Source organism: Zea mays, chromosome 7 (assembly GCF_902167145.1).
Source record: "Zea mays cultivar B73 chromosome 7, Zm-B73-REFERENCE-NAM-5.0, whole genome shotgun sequence".
In the NCBI taxonomy this organism is placed as follows: domain Eukaryota; kingdom Viridiplantae; phylum Streptophyta; class Magnoliopsida; order Poales; family Poaceae; genus Zea; species Zea mays.
In genome coordinates, this window is record NC_050102.1 from 91,068,106 (window position 1) to 91,089,060 (window position 20,955).

Sequence of the window (20,955 nt, forward strand, 5' to 3'; positions counted from 1 at the left end):
TCCTCCACTCCCACCTTGTCTTAGGTGTGAACAAGGAACTCCAGGTTAGCGCTTCCATAACTCGTCATTCATTGAGTTATATACCTCTTCTTTGCATTGTTATAACATTAGGGTGAAATATTACAAGCCCAGCTGTCACACCCGATTTTAGAAGGTAAACCGAATGCGACATGTACGTGCTAGGATCAGAAATTCACGTACACAGCGATTACATAAATGACTCATCATAGCACAATGCTTCGAATAACAATAAGGAATAAGGAATAATATTAAAGACTAGAGTCATTTACATAATATAAATAAAAGTACATAGAATCAAAACGTAACCAACGTAAATTAACCCACCACAGGCAGTTGACTGGGGGAGGTCGCTAGCCTAATCCTTGAACTCATTGACGTCCTTGAACTCCTGGAGATCCGCCTCGGTGCCTTCTTCTCTTTCTTTAATTGAGCATAGATTGCACCAAAGGCAACCTGGTGTTTTGTGAAAGCAAGGGTGAGTACACATCAACGTACTCAGCAAATGTCCCGTTTGGCTGATGTGGACTAGCTTTATGTGGGGTTAAGCTCAAAGCAGTTGCTTTTAGTTGGTCAGGTATTTATTATTAGTGGGAGCCAAGTTTTAGCATTAAACCCAAGTTGTTAACCCAAAAGTACTCTTTCCAAACAGAAAGAATACCAGAAATCATAATCATAATCACAACCATAATAGAAACCATCATTATCCTCATCATCATCTGTAAACAAAGTATCTCTGATCAATGTGTCTCTAATCAATGGAGCTCCCTTGGCCGCTCATAACCGCGAGCACGGCTGATATATCAGTTTCATAACACTCTGCAGATGTTGCACACTTTACCCACGAGCCGTGATTCCCTCTCTAGCCTGGGCTTGCAAGACCCTTGTTCACTCCTGAGGTGAATGGCCAGAGATTCACTACGAAGCCTTCACAATGATTCCCTAAGATTGTAGCCGCCCGTTAGGTTTCCTAAATGTACCACACTCCTCCCCAAGGGGCAATCCACCCTTGGCAAAGCGAGCCGCATACATCGAGCCCCATTGAAGGCACGACGGTGAAGCAAACTACATCTCAGTTCCTCTAATTAATTAGATGATGACGTCCCATACCACCCTCATGGTTGCACTGTTTTCCCGGGTGGTCATCCAATGAACCATTCCTTACGGAGAGGCACTCGAGAAACCGCTCTAGTCCCCTAAAATGCCACAAGTATATCATCATATCCAGAATAAAATCATAGTATCATCATTGTATCTCATCATGTTCATTGATTAAAGTAAAGCGCTAGCATAGAACTAATCATAATAATCAATTCCCAAAGGGTAAACAAGGACAGAAAATAGAATACTAGTCAATCCTTAGGTTGATCATGGTACGCGGGTTGATGAATTATAAAGTAAATGGGACATAATAGGTCAGAGGACACTTGCCTTCACCAAACAGATGCTTAGGGTCTTCAACTTTGTAGAACTCAAAGAACCTGACCACTTGGTCGCCGAAGCTTGACCGTCGATTCCTCGAAGCTCACAAACGAATCGCGATCTAATCGCAACGCGAAGCGAAGACGAAAAGGCACAAGCAAACAAACATATATATATATACATAAGAACATTACACCATACAAGGAAAACATAATAACAACATGCAAAAATAGAGCTCACTACTATGGTCACGTGACGAAAAGAAACGCGAGAGTCGGAGCTACGGTCGAGAAGTTATCGTATTTAAACTAAATAAGTATTAATCGACATAATCATATTAATTATAACTACTATTTAGTTTCAATTAATATGCTACACTAACAACTGTCAGTTAAGTAAGTAATTTAATTAACACGAGAGATTCTAAGCGGGGCAAAATTAACGACACGTGACAAGATGCGCGACATGCAAAAATAATGTGCGCGACATGCGATAACCGCTAACAAATAACGCGTTTATAATAAACAAGTATTAAATGAAAAGTATTCAAGTTGGCATTAATCAAGTTAACATTTATTTATAAAAGCGCAAGGTAGAAACTGTAAAATAGTTTTAATCCGAAGCTATTTTAACTAACCAACAGGTAAACAATTACTTGACTAATTAATTATTTAAAACTTGTGTCACTGTTGGAACTTGCTCTCAGTTGCAAGGGGATCCAACAAGGGTGAACAATGACGTTAACAGGGTTCTCGCGCGTGTTGGCAATAGCTCTCTTAATCTGGCCTCTCACGGGCACTGTGCGGGGGTATTTATAGGTATCTGAGCGCCCAGCGTCTTGTGTTAAGGACGCATATGCCCTCAGCCACCTAGGTTATCCCCAGAATATTCCCATAAAGCAGGGTTACAGACTATAATTACAGGAATGCCTTTACAAATTAGGCCGTAACACGCGGCGGCCACGCAGGGCCCGTTACAATGGGCCGGATCACACGTGGGCCTCTGAGCTGGACGAGGCCGCACGGTGGGATGACGACGTCGCAGGCCTTCGTCTGGTGCTGGATAAAGCGAAGGGTGTCCCTGCCCGCTTTGTCTCCGTCGGGCCAGCGACTGCAGCGAAGGCCTCGAGCGAAGGGTGGCGTCTTTGCCTTCGCCCCAACATTTGCCCTCCGAGGGACCAGTTCGACAAAGTCACCTGGTGCCGAAGACGTCGCTAGATGGCGGAGACGCTGCCCTCGCTCGAAGTGGTTCCGCGGGGGTTTTTGACATGACCGTTGATTGACACCGTACTGTTGGATTGCGGGTTTCCCGAAGCGCCGCGCCCTGTTGGATTGCGGGTTTCCCGAAGAGCCGCGCCCTGTCTATAAAAGGGGGCGGGGGTCGGCGCTTTTTGAACTTCACTTTCCGCGCTCCGTGAAAACCCTAGCCACCTTTTCCACCGTCTTGCTGCTCGTCTGCCCGCCGTGCTCTTGTTCGCCGGATATCTGGCTCGAGTGAAGCAGACCGCCCGCCGCCGCCGACGGTACGTAGCGATGCCGACCTCCTCTTCTTCCGCTGCCGCTACGCCGCCGGCTGATGCCTCGCCGCCGGCCGACGCCTCGTTTGAGGAGACGCTGAGTAGTTTGGTGGCGGAGGAGTTGCGCGCCGGCGATTATGTGGATTTTGGCGTGTCGCGGATGTCGTCGGTCCGCGTGCAAGATATGCAGCGGCTGGGTTACTTTGGCGGCGGAGTTGCTCGTGTCCCGCGGACGGAGGAAGTCCCCGAGCCGGAGGGCGAGTTGGTTGTGTTCGAGGCGTTCTTCGCTGCCGGTCTCCGCCTGCCTGTGCACCGATTCGTTGGCGAAGTCCTACGCAGGTTTAACGTTCAGATACATCAGCTGACACCGAATGTCGTGGTGGCTCTGTCGAAGTATGTCTGGGCGATGACTTCGTACGGCGGACAGCCATCAGTCGAAGTCTTTGCGAAGTACTATTGCCTGCACTGGCAGAAGAGGATGATTGGAGATGAAGTTGTCCAGTTTGGGTCCTGCACGTTTACGCCGAAGACCGGCAAGACCACGATGCAGGTAGTTGAGTTGGTTCCTTGCGCCCGCAACAAGTGGGGCAACTGGAATGAGTTTTGGTTTTACGTCGCTGAGGGTACCGTCGAAGACCATGAGGGGCTCCCCGTGTCCGAGATGTGTTCTCATTTTTACTCAGCATACCCGCCCTTCGAGGTGGCGGAGGAGGATGCGGACGAAGGGGCCCTTCGGTGCGCCGCCGGCCTGAGCAGTGGGCGCGATTTGGTTGAAGAATTTGTGGCGTACGGGGTATGGCCCTTGGCGCATGGCTGGGCGTTGGGCAAAGTGTGCCCTCGCTAGATGCCTTCCCATGGTGGGAAGATGGTGCGAAGTCCTGCCTTCGCGCTGAATCTGCAAAGTCGCGATCCGGCCGCCTTTGTGCGTGAGGCGGAGGATGGGGCGGTGCGGCTCGTTGGTCGGTACGTGCCGAGGACAGAGGGCCAGCGTAGCTGGGATATCCGCGGGTCGAATGACCGTTTGAACAGGGTTTTTGAATTGAATCAACTACCGTATGACGGCTACCCCAGCCAAGACGATGTGGACCGCCGTGGGAAGAAGCCGGTGGTGGAGACTGGAGACGACCCTGCGCCGGCGGCCGCCCCATCCTCTAAAAAGAGGAAACTAGGTACTGCTATGGGAGGACTTGGGGTTTCCGATGGTTTTGCTAGAGAGTTGATGAGGACTTGCGCAGCCCCAGGGGGAAGGATGTCTTCGCCCGAGCTCCGGGAGTCTTCGGCGCGGATGCTGAGGGTTACCGGGGGTTGGTGGCCTAGGAATGTTCCTATCCCCCGCGCGGCCGGCGAAGACTTTTTTACATCTCGCATGATTCGTGAATGGAAAGTGTTTCCTTACGGGCGGAATATTGCTGCTGTTGTGTCGGCAGTGATGGACAAGGATCGCCAGGGAGCTGCACAAAAGCGCCAGGCGGTTGTCAGGCTTCATGAAGCCAGGCCAAAGAGGCAGCGGGGGGCTGCGAAGGCTGCGGCCCCTGGCGGAGGCAAGCCGCCGCTGGTGGCGAAGTCGGGCGTCCCTGCATCTAGCAAGGCGCTGGAGGCAGCGGCAGGCGCCGGTGGTTCCAAATCGACGAAGGCTGTGCCGCCGTCCAGTAGGGTGCCGGAGGCCGCGAAGGCGGCCCGAGTGTTGCCGTCGTCGGGCAAGCGCGTCGCCGACTTCGCCACCGATATTAGTGTGGACGACTATCTTGGTGGTAAGCCGTTGGCTCGTTCATTTTTTTTAATTCGTTGATACGTCGCAGGGTCGGACGAAGGCCAGCTTGCTATTGCTGCGCCTGCCGCGGCGACCATGGCGGCTGCCGTAGTGCCGAAGGCGAAGGGCGGTGCTCTTAGTGCCGGAGGCGAGATGTCGGCACTCGCGGCTGTCAGGGATGAGGCAGGCGCTGTGTCCCGCCGGCTGAAGGAGGTGACAGAGGCACTAAGTCAGGTCCGTTGAGCTAGACTTCGGTGTTTTTTTTGTCGGCTTTGCTGGGGCCGCGGTCTTACGTGTGTTCTGCAGGTGGCTGACTTCGCCGACCGCACAGCGTCGGGGGCCCTCACGGCGGTTGTGTCCGCCGAAGTCGAGAGACTTCGGACGCAACATGCTAACGCCGTCCGTGAAAAATCGGCCGCCGACAGTAAGTGCCGTAAGCTGGCGGACAAGGTGGCCGCGCTGGAGGGGGAGAAGACTGACCTCCGGCGCCAATTGGCGGGGGAGAGGAGGGAGACCAACGAGGCCCTCGCCAAGGCACAGGCTGCGCAAGCGGAGGCCAATCTGGCGCGGGCGGAGGGCAATCTTGCCAGGGAGCGTGCCGAGCAGCTGCAGGAGCGGCTCATCGCCCTGGAGAGCCGCGTGGAGAGGGCCGAGGCCGCGACGCGCGCGGAGGCCTAGCGGACGCGCAAACAGCTTATGGATTCGTACCATGAGCTGGGCGCGCGGACCGGTGACTTCGAAGTGCCGGACCGAGAGCCCGGACTTTGCTGCCTGGAGTAGGTAAAGGAGGAGTTGCAGGCACTCCCCACTATCGTGGAGGGGTTTATGTCGTATGCCTCCCTGGTCACCTGCGAGGGGGCGATGAACGCGCTCTCCCGCGAGGGGTGCCGGCACTTCGAGGTCTTCGATGAAGCTGATGAAGACTTTGAGCGAGATATTTACAAGGTTGAGGACCCCATAGTGAAGGAATCCGCCGGAGCCATCTACGACCGGATGTGGGGTCCGCACGGTCGCGAGGTGGTCAGGGAGCGGGCCGAGACGGCGAGGGCTCAGGTAACGTTTGGCGTTTGTTTGGCATTTGCTGGATGTGGGCTATGTGTGGTTTTGCTGAATTTGTGTGCTGTGTCTTAGGCGGCGCGTGGCGAGAGGGTGGATGACTTCGGGGCGTTGAACAGCGCGCTGCCTGACCCGGAGCCGATCCCGGCGGAGGCCGTGTCCGGGGCCGCCCTGGAGCCGCCCCCGGAGACTGCGGAAGGCGCTCCAGATGCCCCAGCATCTGCTGCGGCCGGCGGAGACCTGCCCCCAGAGACCGCCGAAGGCGCGCCTGATGCCCCCGCAGCCGCTGCGCCGTGGGCTGAAGATCCTGCGACGGTGGCGGCGGAGGCGACAGCGGAGGCAACGGCGGAGGCTCCCGCAACGGCTGAGTCTTCGCAGGTGGCGTAGTGGGTGTGGATAGTTAGGGAATTTTGGATATGTTTCTGAATTTTGGTTGCTGCGCAGGTTCAAGATTTTGGGCCTGCGCACGCAACCGCCACTACTAATTTTTTGGCGGCTTCGACCGTGGATGGTGGTAATAAATGTGATGGGTCTGCATCTGAGTTTTCTGATTTTGCTGACTCTGGGAGCTCGGTTGAGTGGACTGAGGAGTCGTCGGAGGACTTGGACTACTTTGCGGCCTTGGATGTGGCAGCGGCGGAGGCTTCACCGCACGCTGCGGACACAGAAGATGTGCCTGGTCCGAGCACCGGGCGCCGACGGCGAAGGGCGGTTGCGAAGCGTAGAGTGAGTGGGGCGGAGGGAGGTCGGCTTCGTGTGAGTAGGGCTGGCCGGCAGGAACTGTTGTCTTTGCCAGCCGCCGTGAGTACAGGTGAAGGGGAATTGCGAAGTCTTTTTGCGGGTGAGGAGCTTAGGATAATGTTATTTAATTATAGGGAGATGGGAATTATTCCTAAGGTTGAGCCGATATAGAGTGTGGTGCCCTCGCTTGTACATGTGTAAAGGCTTGTATGATGAGGTTGTGTGCCCCCGCACACTTGGCTATGCTTGCGAAGGCGTTATGTACTTGGTCTGGTGTGTTTTGTTATGCTGTGCTGGTCCGGCTGCACCCTTAGGCGACTTATGCACGGATAGTCTTCGCGGTAGACTTCGGTTTTTCGCACTTGTTGTGCTAGTCCGGCTGCACCCTTAGGCGACTTCTGCACGGATAGTCTTCGTGGTAGACTTTGGTTTTTCGCACTTGTTGTGCTAGTCCGGTTGCACCCTTAGGCGACTTCTGCACGGATAGTCTTCGCGGTAGACTTCGGTTTTTCGCACTTGTTGTGCTAGTCCGGCTGCACCCTTAGGCGACTTCTGCACGGATAGTCTTCGCGGTAGACTTCGGTTTTTTGCACTTGTTGTGCTAGTCCGGCTGCACCCTTAGGCGACTTCTGCGCGGATTTGTCGCACGCGAGGGTGGCTAGCGCTGAGCCTCGCGGTGACCTCGTATTGGTCGAATGTCGAAGACCGTCGTCGCGGTCTTTTTTCGACGCATGTTTTTGCGGGGGATTTTTTCACACATATATTACATGGATCCGCCTCGTTAAAAACCTCACCCCCGGGAGGAAAAGAGTGCGGACCAGAATAAGATTGTTTTTGCGAATTACAAGGGCGAATCAGCCCTGATGAGTCAAACAAAAAATTTGTGGAGGTTGTCGATGTTCCAGGAGTGCTCCAGGTCTTCGCCGTTTGGCGTTGTGAGCCTGTAAGCGCTGGGGGAAGCTTTCGTCTTGACTATAAAGGGGCCCTCCCACTTGGGCTCCAGCTTGCCCCTGGACTCTGTCCGAGCTGTTCGGACGAGTACGAGGTCCCCTTCGCTGAATTCCCTCGGGATGACTGCGTGGTCGCGCCATGCTTTTGTCTGGGCTTGGTATTTGTTTAGGGCCTGTAGAGCGAAGACTCGGTCTCCGTCAATGAGATCCTTTGAAGTTGGCTCGTCCACGTCGGGGACGGCTGACGGAACTGTTCGCGGGGACCCATGTTTTATTTCTTGTGGGGTCATGGCCTCCGATCCGTATAGAAGGCAAAAAGGAGTAAACCTGGTTGCCCTGCACTCAGTCGTGTTTAGTGCCCAGACCGCCTCGGGTAACAAATCAGTCCATCTGCCCTTTTTTCATCGAGGAGCATCTTTTTGACAGCTGTGAAGATTTTTCCATTGGCGCGTTCCACAACTCCGTTGGACTGCGGATGATAGACTGAGGCGAAGGCAAGCTTGGTGCCAATGGAGAAGCAAAAATCCTTGAAGTCTTGGCTGTCAAACTGCTTGCCGTTGTCACCTGTTAGTTCGGACGGTACTCCGAAGCGGCAAACAATGTTTTGCCAAAAGAATCTTTGGGCAGTTTTTGATGTTATTGTGGAAACAGCCCTTGCCTCGATCCATTTGGTGAAGTACTCGACAGCGACGAAGGCGAACTTAAGGTTCCCCTGAGCGGTGGGCAGGGGCCCGACAATGTCCAGGCCCCAGCGCTGGAGAGGCCATGTGTGGGCGATCAGCTTTGTATACTGCGAGGGGCTGCCTGACCGAGGAGAGAACTTTTGGCAGGCTTCGCAGGACCTTGTGACCCGATTTGCGGCGTAGATCATTGCGGGCCAGTAAAAGCCTTGGCGGATCACCTTAGCAGCTAGGGCCCTTGGCCCTGCGTGTGAGCCGCACGTGCCACTGTGGACTTCGCGTAGGATCTGGATGCCTTCGGTTTCGGTGACGCACTTAAGCATTGGCTGACTGACCCCTTTCTTGTAGAGTTGGCCTTCAATCAGTGTGAAGTCTCGGCTTCGATGTCTGAGGCGCTTGGCCTCACTAATGTCGGTTGGATGATAGTACCCCTGTAGGAACAGGGTTATTGGTGCCCGCCAGTCTTCGGTCATGATAAGGTTGACTATGCGGTGGCCCTCGCTGTCATTAGTTATTTGGAGCCCTTCGGGGCTCCGGACGGCTGGCGTGCCGATGACATGAAAGAACACGTCGGAGGGCAAGGACTCGCCCCTGGCGGCGGCCTTGGCCAATGCGTCGGCCTCTTCATTCTTGGCCCGATCCACATGCTGCAAGGTGAATCCCTTGAATTGTCTCTCAAGGTTTCGGATGGCCGCGAGGTATTGCATAAGCGCGGGGTCCTTTGCTGCATAGTCTTTCTCGACTTGGCCGGCAACTACCTTAGAGTCTGTTTTGATGATGCAGGTGGTGACTCCGAGGGCCCTTAGCTTGCGGAGGCCGAGGATGACTGCTTCGTATTCTGCTATATTATTTGTGCATCTGTCGGATTCTAGAGCGAAGCTAAGGCGTGCTGCATATCTGTGCTTGACCCCGACTGGTGAGGTGATGACTGCAGCGGCGCCTGCCCCCGCATGGCACCATGCGCCGTCGCAATGGATCGTCCAAACCTTCTCTGCGGACTGGTCTGGCTGTGTTGTTGGCCCAGTCCAGTCGACGACGAAGTCTGCCAGGACTTGTGACTTGATGGCTGTCCTGGGCTCGAAGCTGATGTGGTAGCCGGAGAGTTCGGCCGCCCACTTGGCAATCCTCACCGATGCCTCCGGGTTTCTGAACAATTCACCGAGTCCCCTGTCTGAGGTGACTCGGACCTTGAATGCTTCGAAGTAATGGCGCAATTTGCGCGAAGACATGACGACTGCGTAGGCAATCTTCTCCAGCTCTGTCATGTTGCACTTGGACGGTGTCAGCACTTCGAAGACATAGTAAACGGGGCACTGCCTGACCACGCCCTCAACTGTCTGCTCCTGCACTAGTGCCGCGCTGACCGCATGCGGCGAAGCCGCGACGTAGAGCAACAGGGGGAGCGAGGAGTCGGGGCTTGTAAGGACGGCCAACTCTGTCAGGTACTGTTTTAATGAGGCGAAGGCCGCCGCCTGCTCTGGTCCCCAGGCGAAGTCTTTTGCACCACGGAGTGTTTTGAGGAAGGGGAGACTTCGCTCGGCGGACCTGGAGATGAATCTGTTGAGAGTGGCCAATCTGCCTGTCAGGCGCTGGACGTCTCGGGCGGACTGCGGAGGCGTCATGTTTATGATGGCCTGAATCTTGGTTGGGTTGGCCTCGATGCCGCAGTGTGATACCAGGTAGCCCAATATTTTGCCTTGGCGAACGCCGAAGACGCACTTTTCCGGGTTTAGGCGGAGTCGTGCGTCTCGCATGTTCGCGAATGTCTCGGCGAGGTCAGCGAGATGGTCCTCCTTGCTCTTGCTGGCGACGACAATGTCGTCCACATATGTGAATATATTTCTGCCAACATGCCCTTCGAGCACTGTTTTGGTAAGCCTGGAGAAGGTGTACCCGGCGTTCTTGAGTCCCTCCGGCATTCTGATGAAGCAATATGTGCCGAAGGGTGTTATAAAGCTGGTGCTAGCCTTGTCTTCCTCTTTCATGTATATCTGGTGGTAACCGGAGAAGCAGTCGAGGAGAGACATGACCTCACATCCGGCCGCGCTATCGACTATTTTGTCGATCCGCGGCAACGGGAAATTGTCCTTTGGGCAGGCCTTGTTGAGACTGGTGAAGTCGATGCACATTCGCCACTTCCCGCTTTTTTTCTGTACCATTACAACATTGGAGAGCCACGTGGGATAAGCCACCGGCTCGATGAATTTGGCTTCCAGGAGGCGGTGCACCTCCGCCTTGGCGGCCTCTGTCTTCTCGTCGGACATTTTGCGAAGCCTCTGCTTTTTTGGTCGCACCGAAGGCTCAATTCCCAAGCTGTGCTCAATTATGGATCGGCTGACTCCGACCAGATCGAGGGCAGACCAGGCGAAGACATCTTTATTCTTGGACAGGCAGCAGAGGAGTTTCTCCTCTTCATGTGAAGTGAGGTCTTCGCTGATAGTGACTGTCTGCTTGGGCGTGGCCTGATCGAGGGGGACAGTCTTGGTCCCGTCGTTGCTCTGCAGCTGTGCCTTGTCGTGCTGCTTATTGGTTGGGCTGGCGGGCGCGGGGACCTCGCGCTGGGCCGTGAGGCAGTGCACGTTTCTCTGACCGGGCACGAAGTCCCGCTCTATGTTGCGCGCAGTCTGTTGATTGTCGTAGACCGTAATGACGCCTAACGGACCTGGTATCTTCATACATAGGTACAGTCCATGAATGGCTGCTTCGAACTTATTGATGGAGCCCCGGCCCATGATGGCATTGTATGGATATACCATATCCACGATATCAAAGGTTACTTGCTCACTTCGGGCATTGGGTGCTACACCGAAGGAGAGAGGCAGCTCTATTTTACCGACAGGAAAGGTGCCCTTGTCGCCGAAGCCATACAACGGGTTGTCCGAAGGCTTGAGCAGGCTGTGGCTTATGCCCATGCGATCGAAGGCGTGGAGGAAGATGATTTCCGCCTGACTGCCATTGTCAACTAGGACTTTGTGCAGGTCCCAGCCTGCCACGCTGCAATTGATAACCATGGCGTCGCAGTGGGGGGCGATGTGTAGGTCAACGTCTCGTGCGTCGAAGGTTAACGGTATGTGGGACCACTTTGTCTGCACGACTGGGCCGGTGACGGCGACGTGGTTGATGCTGCGGTAGTGGTCCCGCTTCTGCCGCTTTGTGTCGAAGTCTGTGCTGGACCCCCCAGTTATCATGTGAATGACTCCGCGATATGGCTGATCGGCGAAGTCTTCCTGCTTTGGAGCATGGGGGATGTTTTGATGTTGCTGGTGTGGTGGTGGGGGTGGGGGAGGTATGATTTGTACTTCCTGATGGTGTTGGTAAGCGTGGTGCGGTGGATGCAGGGCGGGGGCATGGATATATGGTGGAGGGGGTTGCCGGTAAGTGTGTGCGACAACTCTGGGGTTGTCGGCTGGTTGCGCCCGTGCCATCCTGTCTCTGGTGGCCTTCGTTTCTGGGCAGTCTTTGGTTTGGTGGGTGCAGTCTTCGCCGTGGAAGAGGCAGTAGAATCGGCGCGGCGGCTGCGCATGCCCCCGACCCCTACCGCGAGTTCCATTTCTGCGGCCCTGGGGGGGATACTCCTGGCGACGAGGGGCGTCAGCAGCGGGGTGCTGGTTGGCGATGTTATGCACTTGCTGTTGGTTGCGGCCGTCTCGACCGGAGTCCGGCTGCGGAGTCCTCGTCCACGTGCGGCTGGACTGTGGAGCATCTTTGGGCTTCCTTTGGGACTCTTTGCGCTGGTGGAGCTCTTCGGATTTGGCGTACTTTTCAAACAGCTGATATAATTCTTGGAGGTTCTTGGGCGGATCTCTGATGCAGTGGCTGTAAAGGACGCCAGCGCGAAGGCCACTGATAGCGTAGTGGATAGCGATCTGGTCATCGACTGAGGGCAGCTGTGACTTGAGTGTTAAAAATTTGCGGTAATACTCCCGCAGAGTCTCCTTTTCCAGCTGCTTGCAGAGCGAGAGTTCGGCCAAGGCGTCGGTGTCTGGGCGGTACCCTTGGAAGTTGAGCAGGAACTTGTCCCGGAGGCTTCTCCAGGAATCAATGGACAGCGGAGGCAACCTGGTGAACCAGGTGAGAGCTGGGCCCTCTAGGGCGATGATGAAAGACTTCGCCATTGTGGCGTCGTCCCCTCCGGAAGATGCAACGGCGACCTGATAACTCATTATGTATTGCGCCGGGTCGGTGCTGCCATTGTACTTGGGATAGGTCCCTGCCCGGAAGTTAGCTGGCCAAGGCGTCACTTGCAGGTGTGGCGCCAGGGGACTTCGCTCGTCGAGATAGTTGACCCCTTGGAATGGCGCGGCGTGCGGGAAGGTGTGGTCGCGCTGGGGGAAACGCGGGTCTTCCGGTTGTGCGCGGTGTTGCAGGGGTGGCCCATGCTGCAGGCCAAGGTGGCCTTCGCGCGTGTCTTCCAGTTGTGCGCGCTGCTGGAGGGGTGGCCCGTGCTGCAGGCCAAGGTGGCCTTCGCGCTGCATCAGCGCGATCTCCCGCTCGAGGTCCTGGGCCTTCTGCTCTTCGTCGCGTATCATTTGCCGCACTTTGGCTAGTGCGGACACGCGCTGGCGCTTGGCCTCCAGTATCTCTTTCTGCCTCTGGAGATTGCGGTTCTTGAGGCGCAGGGCGCGCAGCTGTAGCTGTTTTTCCGCTGAGACGCCGAGGACTTCACCATCCTCGGTGAGGTCCGCGCCCTCCAGAGGGGCGAAGCCTGGGGGTGGCTGCGACTGTCCTTCAGGGCCGCAGGTGCGGAGAGTGTCGTCTTCGCAGGTGCGGGGAACGTTGTCTTCAGTGGCCTCTTGGTGGGTGGATTGGGTGAGGGCGAGGGCCTTGCCCTTTCTTGCGGCGAGCAGTACTGCCTTCACAACCTCGTCAGCCTTCGGGTTAGCTCTCTTGGGTGCCATCGCGGGTGGTTTTCTCGTAGCACGAACGGTGGGCGCCAAATGTTGGAACTTGCTCTCAGTTGCAAGGGGATCCAACAAGGGTGAACAATGACGTTAACAGGGTTCTCGCGCGTGTTGGCAATAGCTCTGTTAATCTGGCCTCTCACGGGCACTGTGCGGGGGTATTTATAGGTATCTGAGCGCCCAGCGCCTTGTGTTAAGGACACATATGCCCTTAGCCACCTAGGTTATCCCCAGAATATTCCCATAAAGCAGGGTTACAGACTGTAATTACAGGAATGCCTTTACAAATTAGGCCCGTAACACGCGGCGGCCACGCAAGGCCCGTTACAATGGGCCGGATCACACGTGGGCCTCTGAGCTGGACGAGGCCGCACTGTGGGATGACGACGTCGCAGGCCTTCGTCTGGTGCCGGATAAAGCGAAGGGTGTCCCTGCCCGCTTTGTCTCCGTCGGGCCAGCGACTGCAGCGAAGGCCTCGAGCGAAGGGTGGCGTCTTTGCCTTCGCTCCAACAGTCACGACAAAATAATATTACTAATATGTTGTCGACATTATTATAAAGTTAACGCAATTGGAACAGGTTAAAATAGACGTTTAACACAAAGGACATGGAGGTTTAACAAACTGCGCGAGGTGGCGCAAATTGACTGACTGAAGATTTGGCCGCACCTATGGGGATAGAGAATCTTGCCACAGAAGATCTTGCACAAGGGAAGGGCTAATGGATGACTGACATGTGACCATGTTTGGAAGGGGGCATTTTCCACGCATGCGTGCGGGAGGTTTCCCACGGCATGCAGTGGGGCCCACTAGTGATGGTTTAGCCTTCCACTAATCGCATGCATGCAGGGAGAACAGTTTTCCTCATCCAAAAAATTCATGCATGGACGGAGGCTGATGGCCGGCCAGAGGAGGTCGCGGCTGACCGGACGAAGGACGCCAGGGGAGCAGGTACAGCTGCGCGTCGGCGTTGCGCAGGAGCTGTGGCCAGCCATGGCCCTCCTAGCGGCAGAGCTCGCTGGGCCCTGCCCTGGCCGCCATTCCAGGGAGCCAGCGACTTGACCACGCCAACCCCTGGCCGCGGCTGCCTGGGCGCCAACCACCTGCTGGGTGCAGGGGCGCGCAACCGGCCTGACGCGTGGGGCGGGGCTACGCAGCTGCAGAAGGGACGACACGACGAGGCTACGCAGCGGGGCACGCAAAGCAGCACGACGCCGAAAAAAACGGAAACGAAGAACAAAGATGGGAGGGAACTCACAAGTCACCAGAGACGAAGGGCTCGTCGGGGAAGACGGGCTCGCCGGCGTCAATGTCAGCGTGACGGTGTGGCTGCACAGCGGCTCGACGACAGCCGAGGGAAACAGCGCGACGGGCCCGCGCCTGCGCTCAGCCAGGGGCGAAGGAGCCATTATAGCTAGGTGTAGTCCAAACCATACCTACATATGAAAACAAAATTTAATAAACCAGCCATAGAAACACAAGGTTAGCACAATTTAAGATGATAGGGAGAAGAAACAAAAGAAAATCACAAACTCGTAGATTTGAATAGTTATTTTAGTCGGGTATCTAGTAGCACAAACACAAGTATTTATGGGAGTGGAGTTGGCCAGGAGGACAATCCACCAATAGTGGAGGAAGCTATTGAATCTTAGTTAGAGGACGATGAAGAGGTTCGATGTGAAGAAGATGCCAATTATAAAGGTATAACCAATGAGTTCCATATAGGCCAGGATTATATGTTGTGCATTTTTATTCTATAATTTAATTAGTTGTGTACTATTATACGACGTAGACCCATACCTAAATTTTTATCTATCCTCCGCCACCGCGCGTGGGTGAGAATGGGCGGGGCGTGGGTAGCCGGAACTGGGTGAGAATGGGCGGGGCGTGGGTTGTGTGTGGTTCTGGCGGAGCTGGACGCGAGGGATGAGGTAACAGGAGTGCTAGTTCCTGTTTTGGGGCGACGTGGGCAAGGTGGGCACGCACATCGCGGGGGAGACGACCGGGGGAAGTTGAACATGAGTCGGTGCTGACTTGTGGGGCCCACTGGCCGGTGGCGGGCGCTCACGACGAGACGCCGACTGGACACGTGCGTCCTGGGGAACACGGAGCGGACGCTAGGGCACGCGGGGGCGCGACTGCTAGGCTACGAGGTTTGGCCGGCTTGCGACTTGGCGCGGTGGGCCGCACAAACAAGCCAGGCAAAGGTGGGCGCGGGGAGCTAGGCCGCGCATAGCTCGGCGGGCCGCTGGCGCGGCAGGCTGGCCAGGAGTAGGGCAGGAGTGGGGTACACAGGGAGGCCGAGGGTGAGGGGTTGCTTGGCTGCGTTCTTATTTTCCTTTTTATTTCTTTCTCTTTTATATTTTCTACTATCGAATGCATTTACAATAATAAACCACATATTAAATGGACACACACCAAAGAAAAACACCACGCCACAACAAATATATTCCAGCATGATGCAACAATCATTACTCCCTTAGGGTTTTATTTTACTAGGCTTACGCCTATATACGTAACAAAATAACTCTACAATATTTAGAAAAATGAAAAGAAAAGCGAAGAAAAGAAATGGTAACACCTGAAATTGTGGATATTAAAAAAAACATTATACCCCAAATTTAGGGTGTTACACCAGCTAGAAGAAGAGAGAAGGGAACATATGGAGATGGAGGTAAGGATGAGGGCGTAGTAGGAAGCAGACCGGGCGGCTCGCTTGGCGGATTAGTAGAGGATGACATAGATGATCCAGTACATGCAGAGCCTTGACGTTGCACAGGGATTTGGTCCACCACCTCCGTTTTCCCTCCATCTGACCCTGCTCGGTTCCATACTCATGTGAGTATCAAAATTTTAGTCCTACATGATATATATTCATCTAGTCTGATACATGCAATCTCTTCTCTGTGCAGGGACAATCAGCATCATCAAACAACCCTCATGGATCGCCCAGCCTATCGTCGAACTAGTCCAGATGTCCACCTTGCTGAAATACTTTGTGCACATGATCTTATGTTTGTTGGTGTAGGTAATACTTTGTGAAATAACTTGGTCTGAACTTTTTAATATTGGTAATACTTTGTGAGATACTTGAGACTTACGTTTGTGAGTGTTGGAGACTTATGTTTGTGAAACTTGTTTGATGTGGTGATATTTGTGAGATATATGGTATTGGTGATATATGTTTTGATTTTGTGATATATGTGATGGCAATGATATATATCTTTTGTTTATTTGAATGTAATAATAAAAATAAATAAAAATGGGGTTTTCTAGTCACTTTGCCCAGTGTAACACTCGACAAAGAGGTACTTTACCAAGTGTTAGGCACACCTGGGAACTGCTAAAGCTTCTTTGTTAAGTGTTGTAGCCTCGACACTCGAGAAAAAAACACCCTTTGCGAGTGCCTCCCAGTGCACTCGACAAAGGGACCAACAAAGGGGGCCATTGGTGCTCCCTTTTGCGGAGATCTAGTCCATGACACTCGGTAAAGGCTCCGTCACCGTCACATAGCGCCGTGCCAGCGACTTTTCTTTGCTGAGTACCAGGTGGCACTCGATAAAGTCTTTGACGAGTATCAGGTGGCACTCGACAAAGTATTTACCGAGTGTCCGACAAAAAGCACTCGACAAAGAGGTCGCTACCGATGTACAGTTCGCCGAAACTTCTTTGCCGTCACACTCGACAAACAGTTTGCCGAGTTTGTTCGGGTAGTGATGATCATGGATCCTACGTAGAGTCACGGAGAAACCACACTGCAGGGCGGTTGTTGAAGCTGGCAGAAATGCAGGAACATGCAGCATATATATTTTGGAAATGTAGCTAGGGTTCCTATGAAAACAGAAGTGTTTCTGTATGTGGCCCAGCTCTTCAACGACAGGAGGAAACTTGTTTAAAAAAAAGAAACGGCAATTCCAAGAGGAAGGCTCAAAAACATTATCTTTAGAATAATACATACAGTAGGTCCGTATCCAAAGGAAGGCTCAAAAACACCTTTCGCTTTTCATATAATTATTATATAAATAACATTCTGTCAGTGGGTGACATCATCAGATGTACAATAACATTATCTTAGAATAATACATACAGCAGGCGGCCCTATTTTTTATATTTTAGCCCTTCCTCGGAAAAAAATTCACGTTTGGACCTTAGAAAATTTTAATGTCAGTTTTGGACCCTTTGCTCGGCGCCATAGCCAATGGCGCCGAGGTAACACAGCTCGGCGCCATAGGCTATGGCGCCGAGGTGCGTGCTACGCTGGCCCAACCTCAACGACGTGGCGCCAACGTGGTACCGAGCTCGGCGCCAAGATCTATGGCGCCGAGCTCGGATATGTAACAGCAAAGTATGTTTAGCTTAGTCGGTAGAGTGCAAGACTTTTAACTTTGAGGTTGTGGGTTCAAGCTCCATCGTGGACGTATTTTTTTATCACTAATTTGTTTTTTTGTTGTCTATATTTTTCGTTTATGTCGCTGATTTGTCCGTCCAGATTTATTTTTCATCTAGTTTTTTTGTTTTTGTGACCGATTTATTTATTCATCTAGATATTTTTTGTTTTTGTTTTTGTTTATTCAAACTGCGTGACGCAAGTACCATGCACATAAGTAACCCACCCTATGGAAGTACAAAGTACTTTATAAAATCATCAAGTCGCTGTTTATTTATACCTTGTATATCTATATTTTGGACTCTAATTATAATCTTTTTGTTTATTAAGTATATTTATATTTTGGACTCTAAAACTCCAATAATCTAATGTATTCGAAATTATACTTTTTAATATTAATTAAAATTTATCATTGTACATCACTACTAATGTAAGATTAACACAATCATTTGTTTATGATATAAATATTTTTAACATTTTAAATGGTGTACTTTAGTTTTTAGTATATTATTTAATGTTTAAAATCACTTGTAATTAGCGAGAGGACGGAATCAAGCTTAAGCATGTGGGGTTTACAATGCACCAAGGGCCAGATGGATTATTCAGTACTATTAAACAAAATGTAATAAACAAATCAGTCGCAAAAGCAAAAACAAATCAAGATGAGAAATAAATTTGGACGGACAAATCAGCGGCATAAACGAAAAAAACCACGATGCACCATAGCTAAACCGGTGGCCGCTAACCAATGTAAGTACGTTTCCTTAAGCTTAATAAACGAAAAAAATATGGACGGATAAACAAATCAGTCACAAAAACAAAAATCTGGATAAGAAATAAATCTAGACGGACAAATCAGCGACATAAACGAAAAATCTGGACAACAAAAAAAATCAGTGTCAAAGACAAAAAAAAAGTATGATAACATGCCTATCATGGGGCTTGAACCCACAACCACAAGGTTAAAAGCCTTGAGCTCTACCAACTGAGCTAGACAAGTTTTGTGTACATAACAGAGCTCGGCGCCAAGATCTATGGCGCCGAGCTCGGTTCCATGTCGGTGCCACGTCGGTGCCACGACGTCCGTTTGTGCCAGCGTAACACACACCTCGGCGCCATAGCCTATGGCGCCGAGCTGTGTTACCTCGGCGCCATTGGCTATGGCGCCGATCAAAGGGTCCAAAAATGACATTAAAATTTTTTAAGGTCCAAACGTGAATTTTTTTCAAAAAAAGGGCTAAAATATAAAAAATTCGGCAGCAGGCGGCCCTGTACGTAGGATAATCAACTGTCTTTTTAATACTACCATATAAATAAAAAAGTGCCAAGCATATAGCTAAGTGCTTGCATTGTCCATCGATATAACTTAATAAGAAGCCAAAGGGGAAGCGTATATAAATAATTATCCCCCCTGTTTGTCATGATGTCATCATAACTTTAAAGCGGGTCCTGTGTACAGGTCCCTTCTAATGATGAAGTTGTGACGTGGCTGGTATTCTTCCAGCCACACGAACTCAGACCCCCCTGTTCGGTTCAATAAAACGCCTGAAACAAAAAAAAAAACCACAGCAAACTAAGCTGCTGTAAGAAATGAAGGCGCAGCTGAATGCAGATGCAGCACGTAGTGGGCGGGACAAGATGAAATTAAAAGCAGCTAACCCGATGGGTGTGATCTTGGGCGTCTCCGGAAGTAGGAGCAGTGCCTCCCGTCCTGCGAGGAGTACGGGGGCGTCAGGATGTGGAGGATGGCGCAGGGAGTGATGGCTCTCAAGGCGTGGACGTCGCCGCCTTCCTCTGGACGAAGAACCATCGCTCCGCACGGCGCGGACATCTCGCCGTCCCTTACAACCTTGGCTGGCCTCGCTGCATGCGCAGCGGTATGATGATCACAGACAGTTGCGGATTTAACGCAGGTTGTCTAGTAAATCCAAACAGCCGAAACAAAAAAAAAATGCTACCTTTCGACAGGTTAATGGACGATCCAGCTGATTCAATCCAGCGGTATGATCTGACGTGCGCCGCGCCGTACAAAACCTTGCTGAGCACGGTCATTCCAGGATGGTTGTGGAGCGGGATGATGGATGATGCCGGCATGCAAAACATCCCAATCTGCATATATCGCATATCAGCTGTCTGTTATACATATATACGCATGTTTATTAGTTTGGCAGTGGAAATGAAGAGAGAGAGAGAAGAAATTCCTCTTTTATTGGGCTGGGCTGGGCTTACCGAGAAGCTTGCGCACTCCTATATATGGCGATATCTGATGGCTGGGCTGGAATGGAAAACCCTCTTCCGGCCCAGGGCCGCCCGTGGGCTCCTCCAAGCACGCACAGCTCCAGCCTCGCGCTCAAGGCCGACGTCGGACGGGGTAACCATGTCTGCCAGAAAGATCATGCATGCATGCCATCATCATCAGGAGAACCAAGAAGGTGCTGGAGGGAGGCAGGCAGGCAGTCCTTAGTCGTTACATACCTAACGCAGCACGGACGTTGTCGAGAGAGTCACGAGGAGATAGAGGCCCCTTCTCGGACAGTGAGGCTCTGCAGACGTCGTACAGCTTCTGGATCGCATTGTTTGCATCCGTCGAAGCGGGAGGCATTTGCTATAACTTAACGAGGGCAGTGTCAGACTGATCGATCAAGCTTCCCTCCGCTTAAATTAAATTAGAGCCTGAGTAGATGACAAACGGATTAATTTGTTATTACCTCATTCTACTATCTGAGAGTTCAGTCTACAACTTTCAAAACCCCCAAAACACGACCAGAATTAGAAAACAACCTCATTCAGATTCGGACCGAAAGAAGTTCCTGCAGGGCGAAGAAACTAAAAAGCAAACTGCAGAGAAAACCACGCGCTGGATTGTTGGATTGGATTGGATTGGATTGAACCGAACCGAACCGAACCAGGAAGCCAGCTAGCGCTACTTGCAGAGGCGATGGATGCAGGGGGGGATGCCTACCTGGTGTTCTTGGGAGGGGCGGCGACGCCAGAGCAGCAGCAGGAGGAAGAGGGTCCTCGCTCATCTCACGCCCATCTTGTACTCCCTCCCATCTCATGCCCAGTCCGGTCGGTTGGTGGCCGATAGGGACATCAGAGCCAACTTAGCCAATGGACGGCGTTGAGTTTGTGCCGCGAATTCTTCGCCAGCAGAAGATACGTGTGTGGTTTGATGGTTTTGTACTTTTGTTTCCTCTTCGATGGCAACAGATATGCAGCTCTAACAGATATGCAAATTGCCACCGAGAATTTTAACTCCTTCTCAAGCTTCGAATCGTTTCAACCAACTTGCAATCCGGGAGTAGGAGTTTGAATAAACAAAACACATGCCGATCTCGTGCTGTCCAGAGAAATAAAAGGGTAGTTGGCGTAGCAGGTGAAGAATCTGACTGCATTTGTTTTAGTGGGAGATGGACGACAAGTGGAGTGGAGTAGCCTGCCGCACTACTACGCGAGTGGCTTCGTCCGTCCCTGCAAAGAACTTGCGCGACATCTCGTCTCCCTAGCTTGATCCACACAGAGAGTGCTGTCTACGA

At 52.4% G+C, this 20,955-nt stretch overlaps 1 protein-coding gene and 1 non-coding gene across 7 annotated transcripts; both read right to left on the reverse strand.

The window, feature by feature from the left end:
* Window positions 1–1,449: 1,449 nt before the first annotated feature.
* On the reverse strand, window positions 1,450–20,666 carry LOC100283547 (cupin, RmlC-type). Of its 6 annotated transcripts, XM_035960602.1 has the most exons (8): window positions 20,382–20,664; window positions 19,895–20,092; window positions 19,649–19,800; window positions 19,378–19,552; window positions 19,079–19,282; window positions 15,737–15,850; window positions 14,291–14,468; window positions 1,450–1,561 (listed from the first exon to the last, which is right to left on the reverse strand). In XM_035960602.1, the coding sequence occupies exons 4-7, from the start codon at window positions 19,541–19,543 to the stop codon at window positions 14,419–14,421; spliced, it is 534 nt and encodes a 177-aa protein (XP_035816495.1). In that variant the 5' UTR covers window positions 19,544–19,552; window positions 19,649–19,800; window positions 19,895–20,092; window positions 20,382–20,664; the 3' UTR covers window positions 1,450–1,561; window positions 14,291–14,418.
* Window positions 18,347–18,419, reverse strand: TRNAK-UUU (transfer RNA lysine (anticodon UUU)). Its single transcript has one exon. It is a non-coding gene; the product is annotated as a tRNA-Lys (tRNA).
* Window positions 20,667–20,955: the final 289 nt, after the last annotated feature.